We start from the raw sequence: 18,643 nt of genomic DNA, 5'->3' as shown, positions 1-18,643 counted from the left end.
ATTTTTCATAATTTTTATTGTCCATTTTTAAGTAATTGATCTTAACTAATGAGGGTGCAGTAACTATAATGACAATCACCCTTTTGATTTGAAGTGATGCCTTTATTCATGAGCCCACAAACCTTTATGACCTTGACATTTTGGAATAGGTTTTGTTGTGGCGGAAAATAATAATTTGACATCAAGATGTAAAATCACAAAAACAAATGATCAGAATTATGGTTAAGTTTTGTGGAAAATTGTGCTCCACCACAATGCGTTTATTTGAAAAAATATTAAAAAATGTAAAGTGTGGTTTGGAGAACGTGTTGTATCAGAATATTTAGTCCGTAGAGACCAGTGGGATCTTGAGGTTAATGTGAAATCAGTGGAAATTCTTCATCCTCCTGTGACCTCTCTGTCCTTCAGGATGACTAAAGGGGGGGGTGTTGTCTCGCCTCTGGTTCAAGCGTGGTGCCAACAAGCGGCGTGGAGAGGGACCAGTCTTGTGCAGCAGTGCCACTCAGAACGCCTCAGCCTACCGCACAAATAATAAAATACTGCACAATGTGAACAAATCTTCAGCCAAGTCGACCAATAACACACCTCCTGACAGGATCACTGTATGTATCACGATATCCATTCAGGTTTGAAAAAAAATCAAATGTCACAATGTGTAGCTCATGTTGATCAAATCAAACTTAATGAAATGTGATATGCCAATTTTTTTTATCGGGGATTATTAGATGCTACAAAAATTACTCTGGGATGAATTTGATTTATAGTAGCTTTCCAATGATTATGTAAACTGCAAAATTATGTCACACTGTTACTGATATTTAGGAGGGGGGGTTGTTTTCTCATGTGGGATTAATAGAAATGATGTGTCAGAAAGGTTCAAACATATTTCTGGTCAGTGCAAGGTGACTTCAAAGCAATAATACTTCTGCTTTAGGCTACACTCTCAGAAAATGAAAACCATAGACTGTAAATAAAGATGGACGACGTGTCTCAACTTCCTTCCACTATAAAAAAAATGAGGCCAAAATCTCCCAGAGAGCAACACCCCCATCTTGGGCGATCAAGACATTTCGGCTTCATGTCGTCCATCTTCTTATACAGACTATGGACTACAAACAATGATATTAAAATAATTGATCGATTAATTGAATAATTGCGGAGTATTTTATTCTTGCTCCTGTTTGTGTCTGTGGTCAATGGCCATGTTTTAAGCATGATAACACATTCTCAGTCGTTGTGATATAAATAACAATGGCGCCCTCTTGTGTGAGGACACCTCGTGTATCGTGTGCAACCTCGTAATCTTTGTGGACATTTGTCTCCACGGTGGACCACTCGCTTGCTTCTTCTCGTCACAATGTGTCTATAAAAAAATGTAATGTTGCAAAAAAAATGAAGAAATAATATGTGAGCATCTCAAAAACACCTTGTCTTCCTGTTGAGTCAGGACACACACACGCAGACACACACACAGACACACTATAACTGTAACATGTTCAAGCCTTCAACAGCAAAAACCCCACAGGGGAAACCACAGGGTCCCCAGTGCTCATGTTTGACCATGAACTGGAATTTCTACGTTCACATTCACGTTTCCTTGTTAGCAAATGTTAACATAAATATGTGATACTGTATTTGTGCCAGTTGGATTTGAATGTTTTGCCTTCCAGGAATAGTGTTATGTATAAGTAAGGGTTAAAGGTAAATAAAAAAAATGAAATGTTGTTATGCATTGGAGCCAAACCACCTCCTTTTTTAACAGGTGATTCTTTTCTTTTTTCCTCTGGATGGTGGCGTTTTATAATCTAATCTTTCTCTTTGGAATTCTGTTTGTTTTTCAGACTGTTCTGGAGATAATCCTCACAGAATTAGCTATTTTTCTTATCTTAGTAGCAAGTAATCATGGTGTTTAATAAACAATGACATTACAGTATTGATAACGTATACAGCCATAACAGCCATCGTGTTATTTCTAATCAGGGCTCTAGCAATATCGTCAATAATCCAGGCGGAGTTTGTTTACGACCTCTGATGGACCGAAGTAACCCGACCAGTTCAGCCATGCGTGATCGTGCACATCCTGTTGTACACGTGAACTGCAGGTGTTGTCAGTGCTTGTGCAGCGTAAACTGTGTGTGCTTGTGATATTTGGGTTGGTTAGACTTGCCTTCCATTGTGTTTTAAAAGATCTTCCTTTTTATACAGTGAATAAAGGGGTGTTGTTGTTTTTTTTGTATCACTTGAGTAAAGGTTTGTGGTTTTTTTCCAATCTTGTCTTTCAATAAACACCTTTTGCAATCATTGCCACTTGTCATGTCATTAGTTCACGTAAACAGACACAGTTAATGAATATGGAAAAAAACAATATATAATATGTATACGACTAATATTTGCTGATCACATAACCTTAAAAGAACATAAATATGCTTTTTGTTTCTCAAAATGAAACGTTTTAAAGCTGGTACTCTGTGGTGGTATGAAACTGAGTATATTTAGTTAAGTACTTAACTTTTAAGGTACTTGTTCTTTACCTCAGTATTTTCTTTTCTTAAACCTTATGCTTTTATTTCGTCAAAGTGAGAAAATACCTTTGACAACAACATTTACTAGTTCCAGATTGCAATTTTTATAATTAATTGAGTCTCTTTTAATGTAAAAATGCTCAACGTTCAATTGCTCCTGCTTCTTTAACGTTTGGGTTTGTTGCTTTCCTTGTTGATTATCTAAATATTTTGTATTCATTCTAAATAATAAATAAAATATGGACCGTATGTCAGTTGTGGGGTAACTTTGGGCCTTAAACTGAACAATTCAAGCAGTTGATCTAGAAAATAATCAAGGGGTTAATCCACAATGAAAATAGTAATGAGTTGAAGATATGTAAAAAACAAGATAAGTTCAAAATATGTAAAAAACTATATATCCACAATAATATTATTATCTATTATATGATAAAAATAACTGTCACATTATGTATATGTTCCTGATTTATACTTAATACACATTTTACTTGTGATGTTTTTAAATTGTGGACCCAGTAAAATATGTGAATACTTGCTCCGCCACTTTGACCACTGCAGTTTGTCTTCCCCGCCGGTGGGTGGCAGTGTCACAAACACCACCGACCACCAGAGTCAACTTGAATCTTTGCGTTGTCGTCGCTTCCTTGAACTTTGACCCTTACCTAACCTTCAGTGGTGTACATGTGAGTGAGGAGCGTCGGGTCCGAACACTGTCCCCGGACGAGACAGCACTGCACAGCGATGGTAAGAAGACATGTTGTTCTTTTAGCAGATACTTCACAGAGGCAGCGTTAGCATTAGCATTAGCATGATGTGGCGCTGCTGTGTGTCCTGGTCCCGGGTTTGAATGTTGATCGGTCTGACACCAGGAAGCTGCCTCCTCTTCCTCCTCTTCCTCCTCTTCTTCCTCCAGGGAGATGTAAGGAGTTGATGTGTTGAAGTGCGAGTTACATCTTGTCCTAACATGGCGGACGAGGTCGTGGAATCGCTGTGTTGACATTAGAAATGAAGGTGTCATTTCATCAGGACTCCAAATTATATCCAGATAACAACTGTCCATATTATTATCATTATAAATGACACAGAACTGTCACATGATCATGTCTGTTCAGTGTAAAGACAGATTCCTGGTCCTGATTGGAGGTTTATTCTTTACCTGATAACACTTGAGAAACAACATATGTCACAAATATGAGGCAGATCCATGATGTGTTCAACCCCCTCACTGTTTTTACACAATGTAGAAACATATCAATAAGAACTGGACTTTCATTATGTTGCTACTGGTTGAAAATGACATTGTAATTATTGTTGATATAGTTTCTATTGGCCAGTCTTTAAAGGTTCAGTGTGTAGAGTTTAGTGACATCTAGTGGTGAAGTGGCATGTTGCAGCTGAATACCCCTCACCTCACCCTTCCCTTCCAAACATGAGGGAGAAAACTGTGGAAGCTTCAGGTGTCCGTGTTCTGTTTGTCCAGGTTAGACGCCAGCTAAAAAACATGGCGGCCTCCGTGAAGTATTGAAATATAAAAGAAACAACAATTTGTCGCATTCAGATGTTCACACACTAGAGGAAACACACTGAACCTTTTAAATTTCACGCACAGACGCCTGCTGCCTCGGTCTGTCTGTGATCGTCAGTGATGATCGTCTGCTCTTCATGACTGTTTCTTGTTTTCCAGGCCAGGGTTCTTGCACAGATCATTGTGATGGGGGCGCAGGTGGTGGGACGTGCGTTTGCGCGAGCTCTAAAACAAGAATATGCAGGTATGATCTGGAACCTTAAAGGTTTTAAAGCTGGAATGTAAAACTAAGTAGGTGTGGAAACATATCGATGGATGTTCATCAGAGCAAGGGCAGGATAATGTGACTGAAATCATGATTCACTTTTTCTCATACAGATGTTCAGATAATCAAATAGATCTTCAAGTAATTTAATATTATTATTATATATACGGTTGCTGCCATTATTACTATATACTGCTATTATATTGGTATAATTACTATCATATATATATATATTATGTTCTATTATATACTATATATACTGTACTATTTTTATATACTGTCTAACAATAACATTACCATCATATCATCAGTACTATTACCATCATCTTGCCACTGCACCTTATCTACATATTTATCTTGTGTTTCTGTTTTTATTCTTTCTACCTCAATATTTTTTATTTATCTATTGTATTTTATTTTATTCAAATATACCGGCTGCTATGACGACTTAATTTCCCTTCGGGGATGACTAAAGTAATCTATCTATCTATCTATCTATCTATCTATCTATCTATCTATCTATCTATCTATCTATCTATCTATCTATCTATCTAATTACCTGTCTTCTGATGGTGTCAGACTGAATTGTTAATATACAAAAAAGTTCATAGAAATATTATAAGATAATATCTTTCAAAAATAATTTAGCTGAAGTTTTGCCATAGCTCTGCGTTAAGTCATTTTTGCGTTTACTCTGATCGCGGTTGTGTGACGGTGTTCCTGTGCGTTGTGTGTTTTCCCTCTCAGCGAGCCAGGCAGCAGCTCAGGCCAGGGGCCGCTCGGGGCAGCAGTCAGCCGCTGCCACCAGCATCACCGGCATGAGTCTGCAGGAGGCGCAGCAGATCCTCAACCTCGAAACTCTCACCCCCGAGGAGATTCAGAAGGTGCAGTCACACTCTCTGTCTCTTTGAGCCATTCAAGCACAGTGTCGGTTCTTAAGCCGTTAACCTCATTTTAAAATGTGACGTCTCTCCTTGTCTGGAAACCCGTCTGGTTACCAATTTGAAAAATTAAACTTCTTTGGACTTCAAATGTTGGGGATCGTCAGACACTGCTGGGAATTCCATAGGCAGCTCTGTGAATTAGATCAGGTTTTATTTTGTGAATTAATTTGACCTTATATATCTTTTTGATGTAAAAATAATCAGGAACTTTGTTTTTACTTTGGTGATGCTAAAAGCTGCTTTGTTAACACTAATGTTTTTTGTTCTTCCAGAACTATGAGCATCTTTTTAAAGTCAATGACAAGGGAGTGGGCGGTTCATTTTACATACAGTCAAAAGTAAGTATAATGTCTATCGTGATTCTACACAGTTCACTCTGTTATTTAAGTAGTTTTCACTGTAGCTGCTTTCAGACATGAACTGAACTCCGGATAATCTCCTGATGTTCTCCGGGGGGGGGGGGCTGTATGTGAGGATGAAGATCCGAGTGAGAGCCACCGGAGTTTCTCCTTCCAGCCTCCGAGTAAAAACTCTGGAAAATGTCCGAATGAGCCGATGTGAGAACACAGCAGGAGAAGACCTTTGTTACACACGACAGACTCCAAAAAGAAAACGATTATCTGAGGATGAAAAAGCGGTGACACACACGTTGAAGACACATATGAGCTTTTGGTGACAATGTCCAACACCAGTGTCGATGTGCTGTAAACAAAAACACATCATCTCTACAGTTCCCTCTGCCTGCTGCTTTGCCAAACTCTGGAGAAAGTCCAGATCTAATTCTCCACAGTTCACGTTTGAAAACAGCTTCACGTTGTTCACACAGGTTTTTTTAAAAGTGACAGAATGAAGGATTGTTAATGCAGCATGTTATCTGTTCTTTCGTAGGGGTTGTAATATGACTGTAATGTTATAATGTTTAATAACCACTAAAGTAGAAACATTTCTGACGTTCATCAAACCCAATAGAGCAGAGCATAAATCTTCAGACTCCTCTTCATCAGTGGTTCCCCTTTTTGCACCATCTGCTCACGAGTTTATTTCTAATCCTTCAGCCCATGTGACCGAACCATGATCTGAAGTTGAATATTGGCACAATCTCAGTGACAGTTTTCTAAATGTGACCGACTGCTGCTGAGATGAAACCACCGCGTGCATTTCTTTGAAAAAGTAGTTTTAGTATTTTCACAGAAGATCAAGTGACCGTGAGGGGCTGACCCAAGATAATTCAAATCTTTGCAGTTTTATCTAGTCCACGATCATAATTATCAGATTCAAAGAAAGCGTTTTAATTTATTTTTTTAAACACTATCTCCCTTATCCTCAGTGTGTTTCCCCCCTCGGGAAGTTTCCTTGAGGCATCTGTTTACTTGTTTTGCTCATGACATCTAAATAATAACCGGCTCTCTTTCTGCCTTATTGTCTGTGTTAAATATCAAATTATGACTCATGTGACTCTGAGTGTGAAGGAGAAATCCACTCTTTGAAGTGAGTCGTGTTGGAAATGAAGTTGTGACTATTTTTATCTCCCACCAGCTCCTCTGCACTCTGGGGGAGCCGTGGTGTAATTTGCATATTTTAAAAAAGCGCCTTTCCTTTCTCTCAGTGATTATTATAATAAATTAATGTGTGTGTGTGTTTTTCTGTCTAGGTGGTGCGGGCTAAAGAGCGTCTAGAAGAAGAGCTGAGTATTGAGTCGCAAAAGCAGCAGTCACGCCAGAATACGGAAACATGAAGAATGAAATGATGTCGCCCTCTCTTTCCTCCCCCTGTCCTCTGTAAATTATCACCCAATAAAAACCTCCTTTTCTCTAGTCTGGGCTTTGAAGCAGCTTATTGGCAGATTATGTCTTTTTAAGACGGAGGAGACTCCAACAATAGTCATAAAAATATGGGTTTATTGTTCTTTTTATTGTTATATTTGTCATCAAGTGTTATGGTTTTGATCCAAAGCCAAATGTTTTATTTATTTATGTCAGTTTTCAGCTACTGTTGTTGAGCTGAAACACTGATCACAAAGTGAAATTGCAGCTTATTGACTATTTAACAGAATAATCTGATTTAGAGGGACTGGATCACATTTACCAAAATGCTATAATTTGTACATTTCTTTAATTTTTGTTGTATATTTCGGACAGAAATGAAAAGACAAGTTTTATCAAATGCATCTTTATTAAACATTTTCTCTTTTCATTGACATTATTATCAATATCGTAATAAAATTCCTCTAAAACAGGAGAACGCCGCTATGTTGTACCAATTGGAGACTTTTACAACTCTAAAACTCTGCATGTTCAACCGCAGAACATGACGCCAGGAAAAAATATATTTTCATTTAATCTTTTTTTTTTCTTCTCCAAATAGAGTATAACTTCTATATTTTTTACCTATAATAAAAAGGCACTTGGAAAAAATTCAAATACTGACATAATATCTCACAAATGTGCAAAAAACATAACTTGGAACAAACAGGCCTTGCGTGGCCCTAGTTTTATCATTAACCCTTTGTGCAACACTGTGGCACTTCAGTCACTGCCCCCCCCCCCTTTACAATGACACTGACCAAGCTAACTAATCATTTCTGTGCCTTTGATTTCAGTTCCATTTTCCGAGCGTTAAACAAAGGTTTCTTTAAAATAAAATCTCCAGGAGCACGTACCGCTTTATAGAAACAAGGACTTGGAATTCAGACATTTTAAGGGACTCTTACCTTTGTTGCATTTGAGAATTACAGCACATTCAAATCATCCCGCCTTCCTCCAATGCCCCACCCCCTCGTTCCCATCCGCGGTGTTTTTTTGAAGAAACTTTATTTACAAGCAGACTTTCAACCTACTGCCTCCGCGCACGCACGTGAGTTTTTGTTTACCAAAGCAATGGATTCGGATTCAGAAGCACCGGTAAGTTATATACATTGATGACGCGGGCCCGAATGCGCCACAAGAAGCAGACGGAAAACCTGCATGTCCATGCAGCAAACAGACAGGTCTGTCGGCCAATAAGGTCCTTCGGTCCGAAGAATTTTATTGGTTGAAGTTTTCACTAAATATTATGAGAGTGAAATAATTGTTTGTTTTTACTCCTGGTGGGTCTGTCTTGCATTTTAGAGTGTCATTACCTTATTAATACCAATTTAACCTTATCCAAAAAAAGTGTAAAAATGCAACAAAGGTAAGAGTCCCTTTAAAGGACTGAGGATTTTTTTTTATTTTTTTACAATTATTCCTGGTTCTCAAATCGACTGATGAATAGCGGCTCTGCAACGAGAAGGGATGTGGCAGCACGTCCCGAGGGGTGCAAAAGTGCAGTTCGTTACAGACTGAGCTCAAAGGGTTAATGGATCGTACAGCTTATTTAATATGGAAATAGATGTGGACCCCGGGAGGATCCGTGTCGTTAGAATTCAGCGTTCTGCCGCCGGGCTGAGTCTCTGTCCCTGGCTTCCACCGGCAGAGGAGGATGAGGAGGAGGAGGAGGAGGAGGAGGAGGAGGAGGAGGAGGAAGAGGAGGAGAGTCGCCTCATCTGTGGGTCTCGCTGTTGCCACGGAAACCATGTCTAGCCTACTTAACACCTGTTTTTGATGACATCACATGCCAGGATTGTCCACTCACAGCGAGAGATTCACTTCAACACCCGGGATGAACCCAGAGACGTGCCGCTGAGGTGGGGGTGGTGGTGGGGGGGGGGGGGGAGTGTGCGTCTGAGATAATGATGGCTGGATTTCGGAGGAAGGAAGCTCAGGTATGCAGTTTATCTCTGTTGCCTGGTACAGAGCTCATCCTCAGGCGGGGGGGGGGGGGGGAGGATTATATTTGCTTTTGTTGACTGTGAATGCAGCTTGTTAGTTTGCCTGGAATGCATCTCTGGGAAAAAAAAACAACCCTTTGTGGCCGGAAGGTGGGGAGGTTCTGAGGCTTTTGGGTTTAATCTATAAAAAAAAAAAAAGCAAACACCCAGAGGGCAGACAGAGTTCAGTGGCCTAGTTTCCCGCCGGCTGGTGAGCGGCTGCCACACCGGACCCGGCACAGCCAGTGACTCCCGAGCCGAGAGGCCGTCAGCCGGGTCGGTGGCCAGATGGAGGCCGGCTGCTCGGCCCCAGCTCTCCTCTGCCTCTCGTCCTCCGCTGGCACACGGCCTCGCCCTCCCCTCATCTCTCCATTCATTTATTCATTCAGCCAATCCGCTCTCTCCCAGCGACGCCCGCCATTTCACAGACGCATGGCGTTCCCTCTGCGTCTGACTGGGGAAATTAAAAGGGAGCAAGAGTTTGGTGTCTGGACCCTTGATACGGAAATGTTCGATGCCCATGTCCCATCTGGGTTCGGGTCGTTGTGATTGTCACGGAGGAGTGTGAGGTCGTTGGGTTCACCAGGTCCCTAGGTCGGTGGTTTCCATCCTTCTCTGGCTTGTGACCCTTCAATCCCAAATCGTATAATCTGACCGCAACATATTTAGATCTTTTTCTTCTCCCACGTTGTTTCATTTTAAAGATTTTGCTAATGGGTATCGACAACTATATTCAGAATTTCTCTATGTAACAGAAATCGAACTAAAAGGACTACAAATTCTAAATTTTAACTGAGAAAACTGAATGTTTCTCCGAGCCCCCAGGTTGGGAAGCACCGCCCTGGAAGACCACCCGAATCTCTCCCTCTCTCTCTCTCGCTCCTTCTCTTCGTCCCCTCAGACGACTCGCCCTCGGCAGCAGAGCAGAACACAATAAGCAACTTCAACATCAGGAAAATGTCTCGTCTGAACAACAGCAGAACAAAAAAAAACAATGACAGAAATATAAAAACAGCTTTAGCTAGTGTCTAATGATGGAAAGGTAAGACATGTGGGGAGAGGAGAGGAGAGGAGGAGTGAAAACGGAGCGGAGGAGGAGCGAGTGATTGAGTCTCTTGAGGGAATGTTCCTTGTGTTGCTCCTCTCCTGCCCCCCCCCCCCTCCTCTGTGGAGACATCAGTCAACATGGTACATGCATTAGCACCGAGCGACAACAATGACCCATGCAGACAAATAAAAACAAGAGCAAACTAGCTTTTGAAAGAACCATGACTTGGCAGTAACACTTCTTAAAACATGTAAGGGATATAATCTGTGGTAAGTGCATGTTGCTGCTTCATCGAACCCAGAGAAAAGCTTCCTCAGAAGTCAAATGAGTCCGTTTCTTTCTTTTTTTTGTTGCCCCTTTGGACAGAGTAAAATGAGGCAGTTTGCAAAAGTGTGGCTTCCCAGTCCGTCCAGCTGTTTGTGGCATGGAGTGCACCCCCCCCCCCCCCCCCCCCCTCTGTGGCACAATATGCACATCCCACTTCACCCTCTCCTGGTATTTTTGGCACCGCGTTAGAGTTGTTGAACTTGGGACAAAAACCTCTGCCGTGGAGGCTGAGCTGGACTTGGATTTGGACGACCGCCTGCTTTTCACAGCTGGTTTTGGGTCGGGTCACTTTTTTAAAAAACTACAAGACACTAGTGTGTATCACCACAGTGGCCCTTTCATGCGCAGACTGGCTGTGTCGACTAAATTACGGGAAAAGCAGCTGGACAATCCAGGAGCATGGAGGTTCTGTAAACGGCGGCGAGCAGGATGTTGTGTATCGTGTTCGGCCAGAGGGGGGCGCCAGACGCACCGACGCTTGGATTTTGTGTACAAAGAGGAATTGGTGATTGCCAGGTGATGAAACACCAGTTGTCTGCGTTAAGTCCTCAGATCGCTCTGTGCTCTAAAAGTAAAAAGCCCCTAGTCGACCTCCGGTGGACCAGGCTGGTCCGTGTCCGTCTCCCTCCCCGAGCCGGGGACAGATTGTCAAAAAGTGCTCTCCCCCCAGTTTGTGTTACACCGGGGGGGGGGCTGAGAAGATAGCAGCAGTTTTGAGGTTTCAATACGTTAACCAGCCGACGCTATTAAGTGCTGTGTTGAAACGAACGGTCTCGGAGCTGAAGCGTTTTCCGTCTCCTGCACGAATCCCCAAACGGTTTTGAGTTCACTTGCTTTGGCGCGGCAAGCTTGTCTGAATCGTATTAATCACAGCAGGCCTGTGAAAAATAGGTCATAACTTTAAAAAAAATCATCTTCCTATTGTGTGGAACTTTGCCCAGCTGTGAGTGCGTCATTCAGTTTCGTGGTGTATCGATCCCACTGCTAAGCTGGAGGCACACTGTCAATGAAGTGCAAGTCATATAAATACTTGAGAATGAATCCGGGCTTTTGTAAGAACACAGAGAACTAAGACACTGAGCACTAAGGTCACATGGTCCCTGTCGTCAGGACCAGCAAACAGGAATGAATCGAGTATAAAACAAGCAACAAGGAGCCAAACCATAGATATTCCTGAAAAGAGTTCTTGGGCCCCTGGGTTTCCCGACGAAGAGAAAAGAGGCTCGCGTTGTATCGATGATTCTCGTGAGGTGTCGTGTTATCTGTCGTTTACCTTGATTGAAGTTTTGATGAAGATTTCTCCACATTTTTGTTCTTTTCCACACAAGCTCTGAAATGCATTGCCTGGATTTGATTGTGCGAGTCAATCCCCATCACCTTTGACCGCCCGTACCCTCATAATGGCTTCACCCCCCCCGTCCCAACCCCCTGAGCTCTTCTGGAATGTATGCATGTGTGTGTGTGTGTGTGTGTGTGTGTGTGTGTGTGTGTGTGTGTGTGTGTGTGTGTGTGTGTGTGTGTGTGTGTGTGTGTGTGTGTGTGTGTGTGTGTGTGTGTGTGTGTGTGTGTGTGTGTGTGTGTGTGTGTGTGTGTGTGTGTGTCAGTTGACCACAGCTGGCTTGAGCACCACGGTGCCTGGAGGGATGACCACCCAGGACAGCGGATCATGAGACCCCCCTGTGGAGAGGTTCAGGATGCCTCCAGTCACCACGTCCTCGGGCCCCCCCCCCTGGCTCCTCTTGAACTGCTGACTCTGGCCCCTCCGCTCGGGCGCCCCCCCGAGCATGGGCATCATCTGCAGGCCCAGGGCCGAGGAGGAGAAGGCCGCGGAGAGCAGCGGGGACTTGGCCAGTCCCAGCGGCGAGCCGTGGAAGGACAGGATGGACGAGCCTCCCAGGCCGCCGGGGGGGGAGGAGGGGCCGCCCAGCGAGCTGAGGTCCAGGGGACGAGGACTGAGAGGAGACAGGGGTCCGGAGCCACTCAGGCCCTGCAGAGTGTGGCCCCCCAGGAGAGCAGCCGCCGCCCCCGGGATGATGATGTGGGCTCCGCTCATGTAGGACAGCTCTGAATCCTTCCCCCCTCCACTCCCGAGCCCCCCACTGTGACTGCCCCTCAGCAGGGAGCCCACCCCCCCGGGGGAGCCCTGCTCCTGAGCCACAAAGTGGCCGTGGGCTTTGATGTGCTTGCGCAGGGAGCTGGGGTCCGTGTAGCGCTTCAGGCAGCCCAGCATCTTGCAGTAGTACGGCTTGTCCACGTAGTGTGTGCGTGTGTGTTTGAAGCGATCGCTGGAGTTGGAGTAACGCTTGTTGCAGCCTTCATACGGACAAATGTAGGGCTTCTCACCTGCAGGGGGGGGAGGGATTCAAATGTTTGGTCAGAGTGACAAAAGAATGGAGTCAGTATCTAGGGTTGCAAAGGGGCGGAAAGTGTCCGGTAAATTTCCACGGAAGTTCAGATTGAGGATTGTTCATCTGTTCATCTAGCATATTTCCATTCATTTATCCATCAATTGTAAAATATTTTTACAGAGGATTCCAATTGTTTGGCTAACTATTTATATCTCTGGCATTGCATTAGCGTTTTTTTACAAACTTTTTTCTCATCTTATTCTACAGAACAATGCCACGTGCACTATCTCATGTGTGGAGACATTTCACCCCATCCAATGTAGAAGGAAAGGCTGTGGACATTAGCAAATACTGTACAAAGACCTATGTAAAGAATGACACAACGGTGCAGAAGCATATAGTCAAGTGCCCAAAGTTTCCTCAGGGCTCAAACCAGCCTATGACAAAACAAAATGTTTATTTTTATGTCTGTATATGACAAGGTAAATACAGTTAGTATAAATTACCCACAACATTTCCAGTTTATTCCCGCTCATTCCCATATATTCCCGTTAATTCCCGTTAATTCCCGTTAATTCCCGTTAATTCCCATGGAGAGTTTCCAACTTTGAATATTCCCGGAATTTTGCAACCCTAGTATCTAATCTTGTATCAAAGGATCATGATGATTCAGATCCTTACTGTTAAACCTATTCATTGTCGATTTTTGTAACTTGTGCTCGCTGCCGTCACTGACCTGTGTGTGAGCGGTTGTGTATCTTCAGGTTCTCCAGACGTGAGAAGCTCTTGTTGCAGGTGGGGCAGCGGTGCGGCTTCTCGTTGGTGTGAGTCCGGATGTGGATGAGCATCTTGTACCTGCGACCACGCAAAGATAAGTTCATCGTATCAACTTCCTCCTCCATTCTCATCAATGTGTGCCAATAAGGCCCGGCAACAATACACCCCAAAAAGACAATTTTTTTCCTTTACTCCTATCGAAATAAAACTTTACAAAATGAAAGTAACCATGAAACGTAACATTTTTTGTATTACAAGTTTCTTTGAAAATGAATTTGAATATGCAAATGAGCTATACACTAATCGAATATGCCCCAAATACACCCAAATAGGCTTAATTTTTTCCTTCTCCTACCACAATAAAAATTGACATAGTAAAAGTATTTATGAAAAGTAACTTTTATTGTATTACAAGTTTCTTTTGAAATGAATTTGACAAGCACATGAGCTCCACACGTATTGAATATGTCCTAATTTGCATAGGCAGAAACACCATTCATATGTATGACAAATACATACATAAATTCATTTTCAAAGAAACTTGTAATACAAAAAATGTTACGTTTCATGGTTACTTTCATTGTGTAAAGTTTCATTTTGATAGGAGTAAAGGAAAAAATAGCCCCTTTGGGGTGTATTGTTGCCTGGCCTTATTGGCACACTTTGATGAGAATTAAACATATTTCCTCAACTAGGATTTCTTAGGACTTTTAGTATGTTGTTCTGGACACCTCATAGAAATAACCTATGCTGAAAAAAATTATTTTACAATTACTTCTATTTTTGGCTCTAAAATGGGTTACTTTGCCCGGACTACCAGTCGTAGGATCTTTCTCACCTGGCATTGAACCCCCGGCCTTTGCGAGCGCAGCCCTCCCAGTGGCAGCAGTACCCAGAATCCTTCTCAGGCTTCACATGGAAGTCGTTGACGTGGTCCACCAGGTCTTGTAGGGAGTCAAAGAGCAGGTGGCACTAGAGGGTGGGAAAACATTCAGCATTTCAAATTAATAGTAATGATATTTGAATCAAATCCCAGTTTGGCTTCCTTGTGTTTGCTTTGCTTCTCTTTACCTTCCTCCAGTGGCAGGCCAGCTGTTCATCCGCTGACAGGTCAGGAGACGCCCGCTTGTCACTCGTCTGGCCAATGAACATGGAGGACGGCAGGTGAAGTCCCGCCCCGGCTCCGATTGGCACGAAAAACTGAAAGGCCTGTGAGATGTGAGAATTCTGATAAGCGAAAAGAAAAAGGGGAAAAATGGGGATCATGGGTCTGGACCATTAAGAAAGACGCAGACACTTGAACTGTACTTTAGTTCACGATTCGGATCCAGCTCTCACGTTTTATTTATCGCGATATAAGTTTCATTGATAGCAATATAACCAAAAATCCAATATATCGATTTAGTCCTTGTACATTGTGTAATTAAAGTGAGTTGGTTTAATGATACACTGCATATAAAGATGGACGACAGGACTGTGTTTGAGTCAAAGAGTCTCGATCCCTCCCTGCCTGCCTCATAGAGCCGGCCTCCTCCATGTTAGTGGATGGGACTCGGACCAAACTAACTGTAATTTTAGATCATTCGTTCAATCAGTCTTTATACTAAATATGTGACATTTATAATGATAAATCGGCACATGGAATTTTTTGGAATTTTTATTGATACAATTCAATTTAAAATATAATTGATATAATAAAATTAGTATTGATATAGTTTTGAGCCATATCACCCGGCCCTTATAGTGCTTTTGTAGCTGGCAGTATCCGCTCTGATGCAGGGAAATCACTTACCAAATTACACACTTGAGAGTACTCAGGACTTCACATCTTTTGAGAATATTGTGCAGGAAGCAGGTGGGAGGACGACAGACAGGTCCTGATAACTTCACTCGACAAATGCTTGTCAGTGCGGAGACAAAAATCTCTCTGTTTTTGTCAACGGAATACACAACTGCTGATCTTCATCTTCAAAACTCAACTCTGGTTCCTCTCTTGACGTCACCCACTCCGTACTACATAACCTCAGCGTGAGAGCTCTCAGATTCACCGAGCTGCAGCTGGGGCTCGAACACACACACAAGCTCCAGCAGAATTAAACACAGAGGAGCCTGGTGGAAAATGTCGAATTAGGAATAAGGGACATTTAAGTCCGAGCTGTCATGTGAGAGCAGGGAAGCGCCGAGAGAGAAACTGTGCAAATGGACGACAATACGCCGGCTGTCTCGGCGGCTGCAGCTATGTCAGAAATGTGTACGTGACAAATTTCATGAAATAAGACCAATTCCATGCACTGGCGGATTTCTGCCTCTGCATGCAGAACTCTGTGAGCTGCTTTGTGAGATGCTACAGGGCCGAGGAGCATGTGAGTGTGTGCAGCTGTTCCTCCGTGAGTGGCTCTTATTTGTTTTGTGTGTGTGAGAGAGAAGAGTGTCCTATTTGCATCAATGAGGGATAAAATAAAGTGTAGAGTGTGTGTTGCAGTGACGTCGGGGGGGGGGGGCTATCTGGGACTCAATGGGACGCCGGACGGCTGAATGGTCCCAGCCTGTCTCAATTTATTGGAGGGGAATTGAATTAGGCGGCGTGAGGTCTGCATGGCTGTACCTTGTCTTAAATCCGATTATACATGTACACACACACACACACACACACACACACACACACACACACACACACACACACACACACACACACACACACATCACGCCAGTGGGGCCAGTGAGTACAAGTAGCACAGAGAGGGGCACTTGTTTGGGACACAGGAGGTGTTTGATAAGAGCTAACACCTCCTCTCTCTCTCTCTCTCTCTCTCTCTCTCTCTCTCTCTCTCTCTCTCTCTCTCTCTCTCTCTCTCTCTCTCTCTCTCTCTCTCTCTCTCCTCTCTCTCAGACTCACACAGGCCTCCAGCTCCCTGCAGAGCCTGATGGGGAGTGTGACACAACCCGATGTTGTTCCTGATGTTGCTGACCAACAACAGGCTGAGTCACTCGCCCGCTGGAGAAGCTGAAAGACTGTGTGATCAGTTCTTCAACCACTCACGAAGAGAGAGTGGGAGGGGAAACAAAGGGAAAGGACGGAGGTGTAGGTGGGTGTGTGTGTGTGTGTTCGAGCTCCGTCCTACTCACCCCTGAGGGGACGTAGTTGCCGTTGGTCATCTCTGGCGAGCTGGGGGTGTGGCGGGAGCAGGGAGACATGCTCAGGTCCACCGCCGGGGGGGTGGGGGTGTCTGTTCGGTCGTGAGGGACCACCTGCACACCTGACACACACACACACACACACCTGGTGAGATATACCTTTTTTTATTTATTATTTATTTGCCTTTATTTAACCAGGTCGGTCCCATTGAGATACAATCACCTATTTTCCAAGGGAAGCCTCTATAGGGAAGACAGCAGCATACAAGAAACATGTCAACAGTCACAAGACAGAAATCACATAACACAGATAAAATACATTTAAAAGAAAAAGATAAGGCAACAGGACTAAAGCTCCGGATTCACACCAAAACAAGAACAAGTGCGGTATGAAGCCGCTCCAATTAGTCTCACACGAGTCTTCAAAGTTTCGAGGTTTATGAGCTCCTTTAACTTTAGAGTTTTTTGCAGTGCATTCCAAGCAGCAGGTGCAGCGAACTTAAAACAGCGCTAACCAAATTCAGAGTGAACTTTGGGCATAAATAATAAATAAAACTCATTTGAACGTAAGCAGTAATTGCTCTGGGATTTAAAGATGTAATTACATAAGTAGTGGGGGAGCAGACCCCAGATAGCTTTATAAATAAAAAAAATGCCAATGTATAAGGCGGCGTGCTGCCAGAGATGGCCACTCAACTCGAGCATTTAAGATGCAGCGGTGAGTGAGGGCTTTACAACCAGTGACAAACCTTAAGGCACCATGATATACAGAGTCTAGAGAACCCAGTCAGTTTGCTGGGGCATTCATATATAAGAGATCACTGTAATCAAGTACAGGGAGGAAAGTGGTAGCAATCAACTTTTTTCTGGTAAAAAAAGAATGGTTAATGGTTTCTCTCGAACAAACATCTGCGTCTGTTGGTTTCATGTCTCGGTCCCCTACCTGAGTGTGGAGAGGCTGGCGAGGCCGGCTCTATGACTGCAGTCCCATCGTCGGCCATGCGGAGTTGGCGAGCTCGCTTGGGGTATAGTGGGGAGAGGGGGGGCGAGCGTGCCCCTCTGTCCCGCCCACTGGCCCGCCGAGGGAGCTTGAGGTCCAGGGGCTCGTCCAGGGACAGCATGGCGGCGAGTCGCCGACCTCCCACCTGCGCAAACAACCAATCACAGAGGGTCAGAGCCAGGCCAGTGCAGGGTTGTTTTCTTTTCATATAAACACACAGATGAAGAAATTCTGCAAACGACAGGAGACACGTTCTCACACCTGCGATGTTTCCCACGTGAAACGCCGCTGAAGGTTTCTCACATTCCACGATTCCCACCGGGTGAGAAACACTCTGAAACAATGGTAAACCGAGCACATTGTAAACTGAAACACTGAGTCAAAGCCGAAGGAAAAATAAACACACACACGCAGAGATGTGAGGGGCCCCTCCCCCTTCCCCCCGCTGACCTTTACTCACACACTCTTCCTGAGGAATGTCTACAATCCAATCCAGATGGTCGCCCTCGCCACCGGCCCAGCTTCACCACACCCCCCCCCCCAGGCCACCCCCCAGCCCTACAGTGTGTACCTTCAGACACCATGAACCTTTGAGCTCCACCATACCGACCCTAGCGCCCCCCCACCCCACCCCAGGGCCTTCCAAGTCCAGCTGCACCCAGTCCGCCCACCTCCTCCTTCCTCTAAACACACTGACCCCTGGACCCCCCCCCCCCCCCCGAGGGCTGTGGGCAGGACGCTCATCTAGCTGTCAGGTTAAGTTCTTCACTCACAGAACTGAACCAGCATCACATGCGTGCACAAGCAAACACCTCACATGAACCCTGGGAGTCAAGGCACAAACCTCCTGAAGTAATACTTTTGAGGTATTTTTGATGTATACACTTTCACAAAAGTCAGATATTTTCTACACAAATGTAAATAAATGCTGAGTCCATTCTTCTGTAGCCGGATTGTTCTGTTTC

The 18,643-nt window shown here is 43.9% G+C and overlaps 3 protein-coding genes across 3 annotated transcripts in view; 2 read left to right on the top strand and 1 right to left on the bottom strand.

Moving 5' to 3' along the window:
• Nucleotides 1-2,303, top strand: part of coro7 (coronin 7) — a 107,309-nt gene extending 105,006 nt beyond the window's left edge. Inside the window, exon 28 of the mRNA XM_061089729.1 lies at nt 409-2,303. Within this exon, the coding sequence (XP_060945712.1) occupies nt 409-417 (9 nt within the window). The 3' untranslated portion in view covers nt 418-2,303. The remainder of the gene's footprint in view (nt 1-408) is intronic.
• An 868-nt stretch (nt 2,304-3,171) lies between these two features.
• Nucleotides 3,172-7,070, top strand: pam16 (presequence translocase associated motor 16). The gene is made up of 5 exons (XM_061089732.1): nt 3,172-3,266; nt 4,207-4,291; nt 5,060-5,196; nt 5,529-5,594; nt 6,908-7,070. Exons 1-5 carry the CDS (start codon nt 3,264-3,266, stop codon nt 6,989-6,991), a joined length of 375 nt encoding a protein of 124 aa, XP_060945715.1. The 5' UTR covers nt 3,172-3,263; the 3' UTR covers nt 6,992-7,070.
• A 4,948-nt stretch (nt 7,071-12,018) lies between these two features.
• glis2b (GLIS family zinc finger 2b) overlaps nt 12,019-18,643 on the bottom strand; it is a 25,568-nt gene continuing 18,943 nt past the window's right edge. Inside the window, exons 2-7 of the mRNA XM_061090052.1 lie at nt 17,622-17,823; nt 16,670-16,800; nt 14,615-14,770; nt 14,382-14,515; nt 13,503-13,621; nt 12,019-12,761 (exon numbers count right to left, since the gene is read on the bottom strand). Coding sequence (XP_060946035.1) covers nt 12,019-12,761; nt 13,503-13,621; nt 14,382-14,515; nt 14,615-14,770; nt 16,670-16,800; nt 17,622-17,799 — 1,461 coding nt within the window. The 5' untranslated portion in view covers nt 17,800-17,823. The remainder of the gene's footprint in view (nt 12,762-13,502; nt 13,622-14,381; nt 14,516-14,614; nt 14,771-16,669; nt 16,801-17,621; nt 17,824-18,643) is intronic.

The sequence above is a fragment of the Limanda limanda genome, chromosome 17 (assembly GCF_963576545.1).
Source record: "Limanda limanda chromosome 17, fLimLim1.1, whole genome shotgun sequence".
Classification (NCBI taxonomy): domain Eukaryota; kingdom Metazoa; phylum Chordata; class Actinopteri; order Pleuronectiformes; family Pleuronectidae; genus Limanda; species Limanda limanda.
Note: the sequence above shows the minus strand (reverse complement) of the source record. Positions and strands in the feature narration are given on the sequence as shown.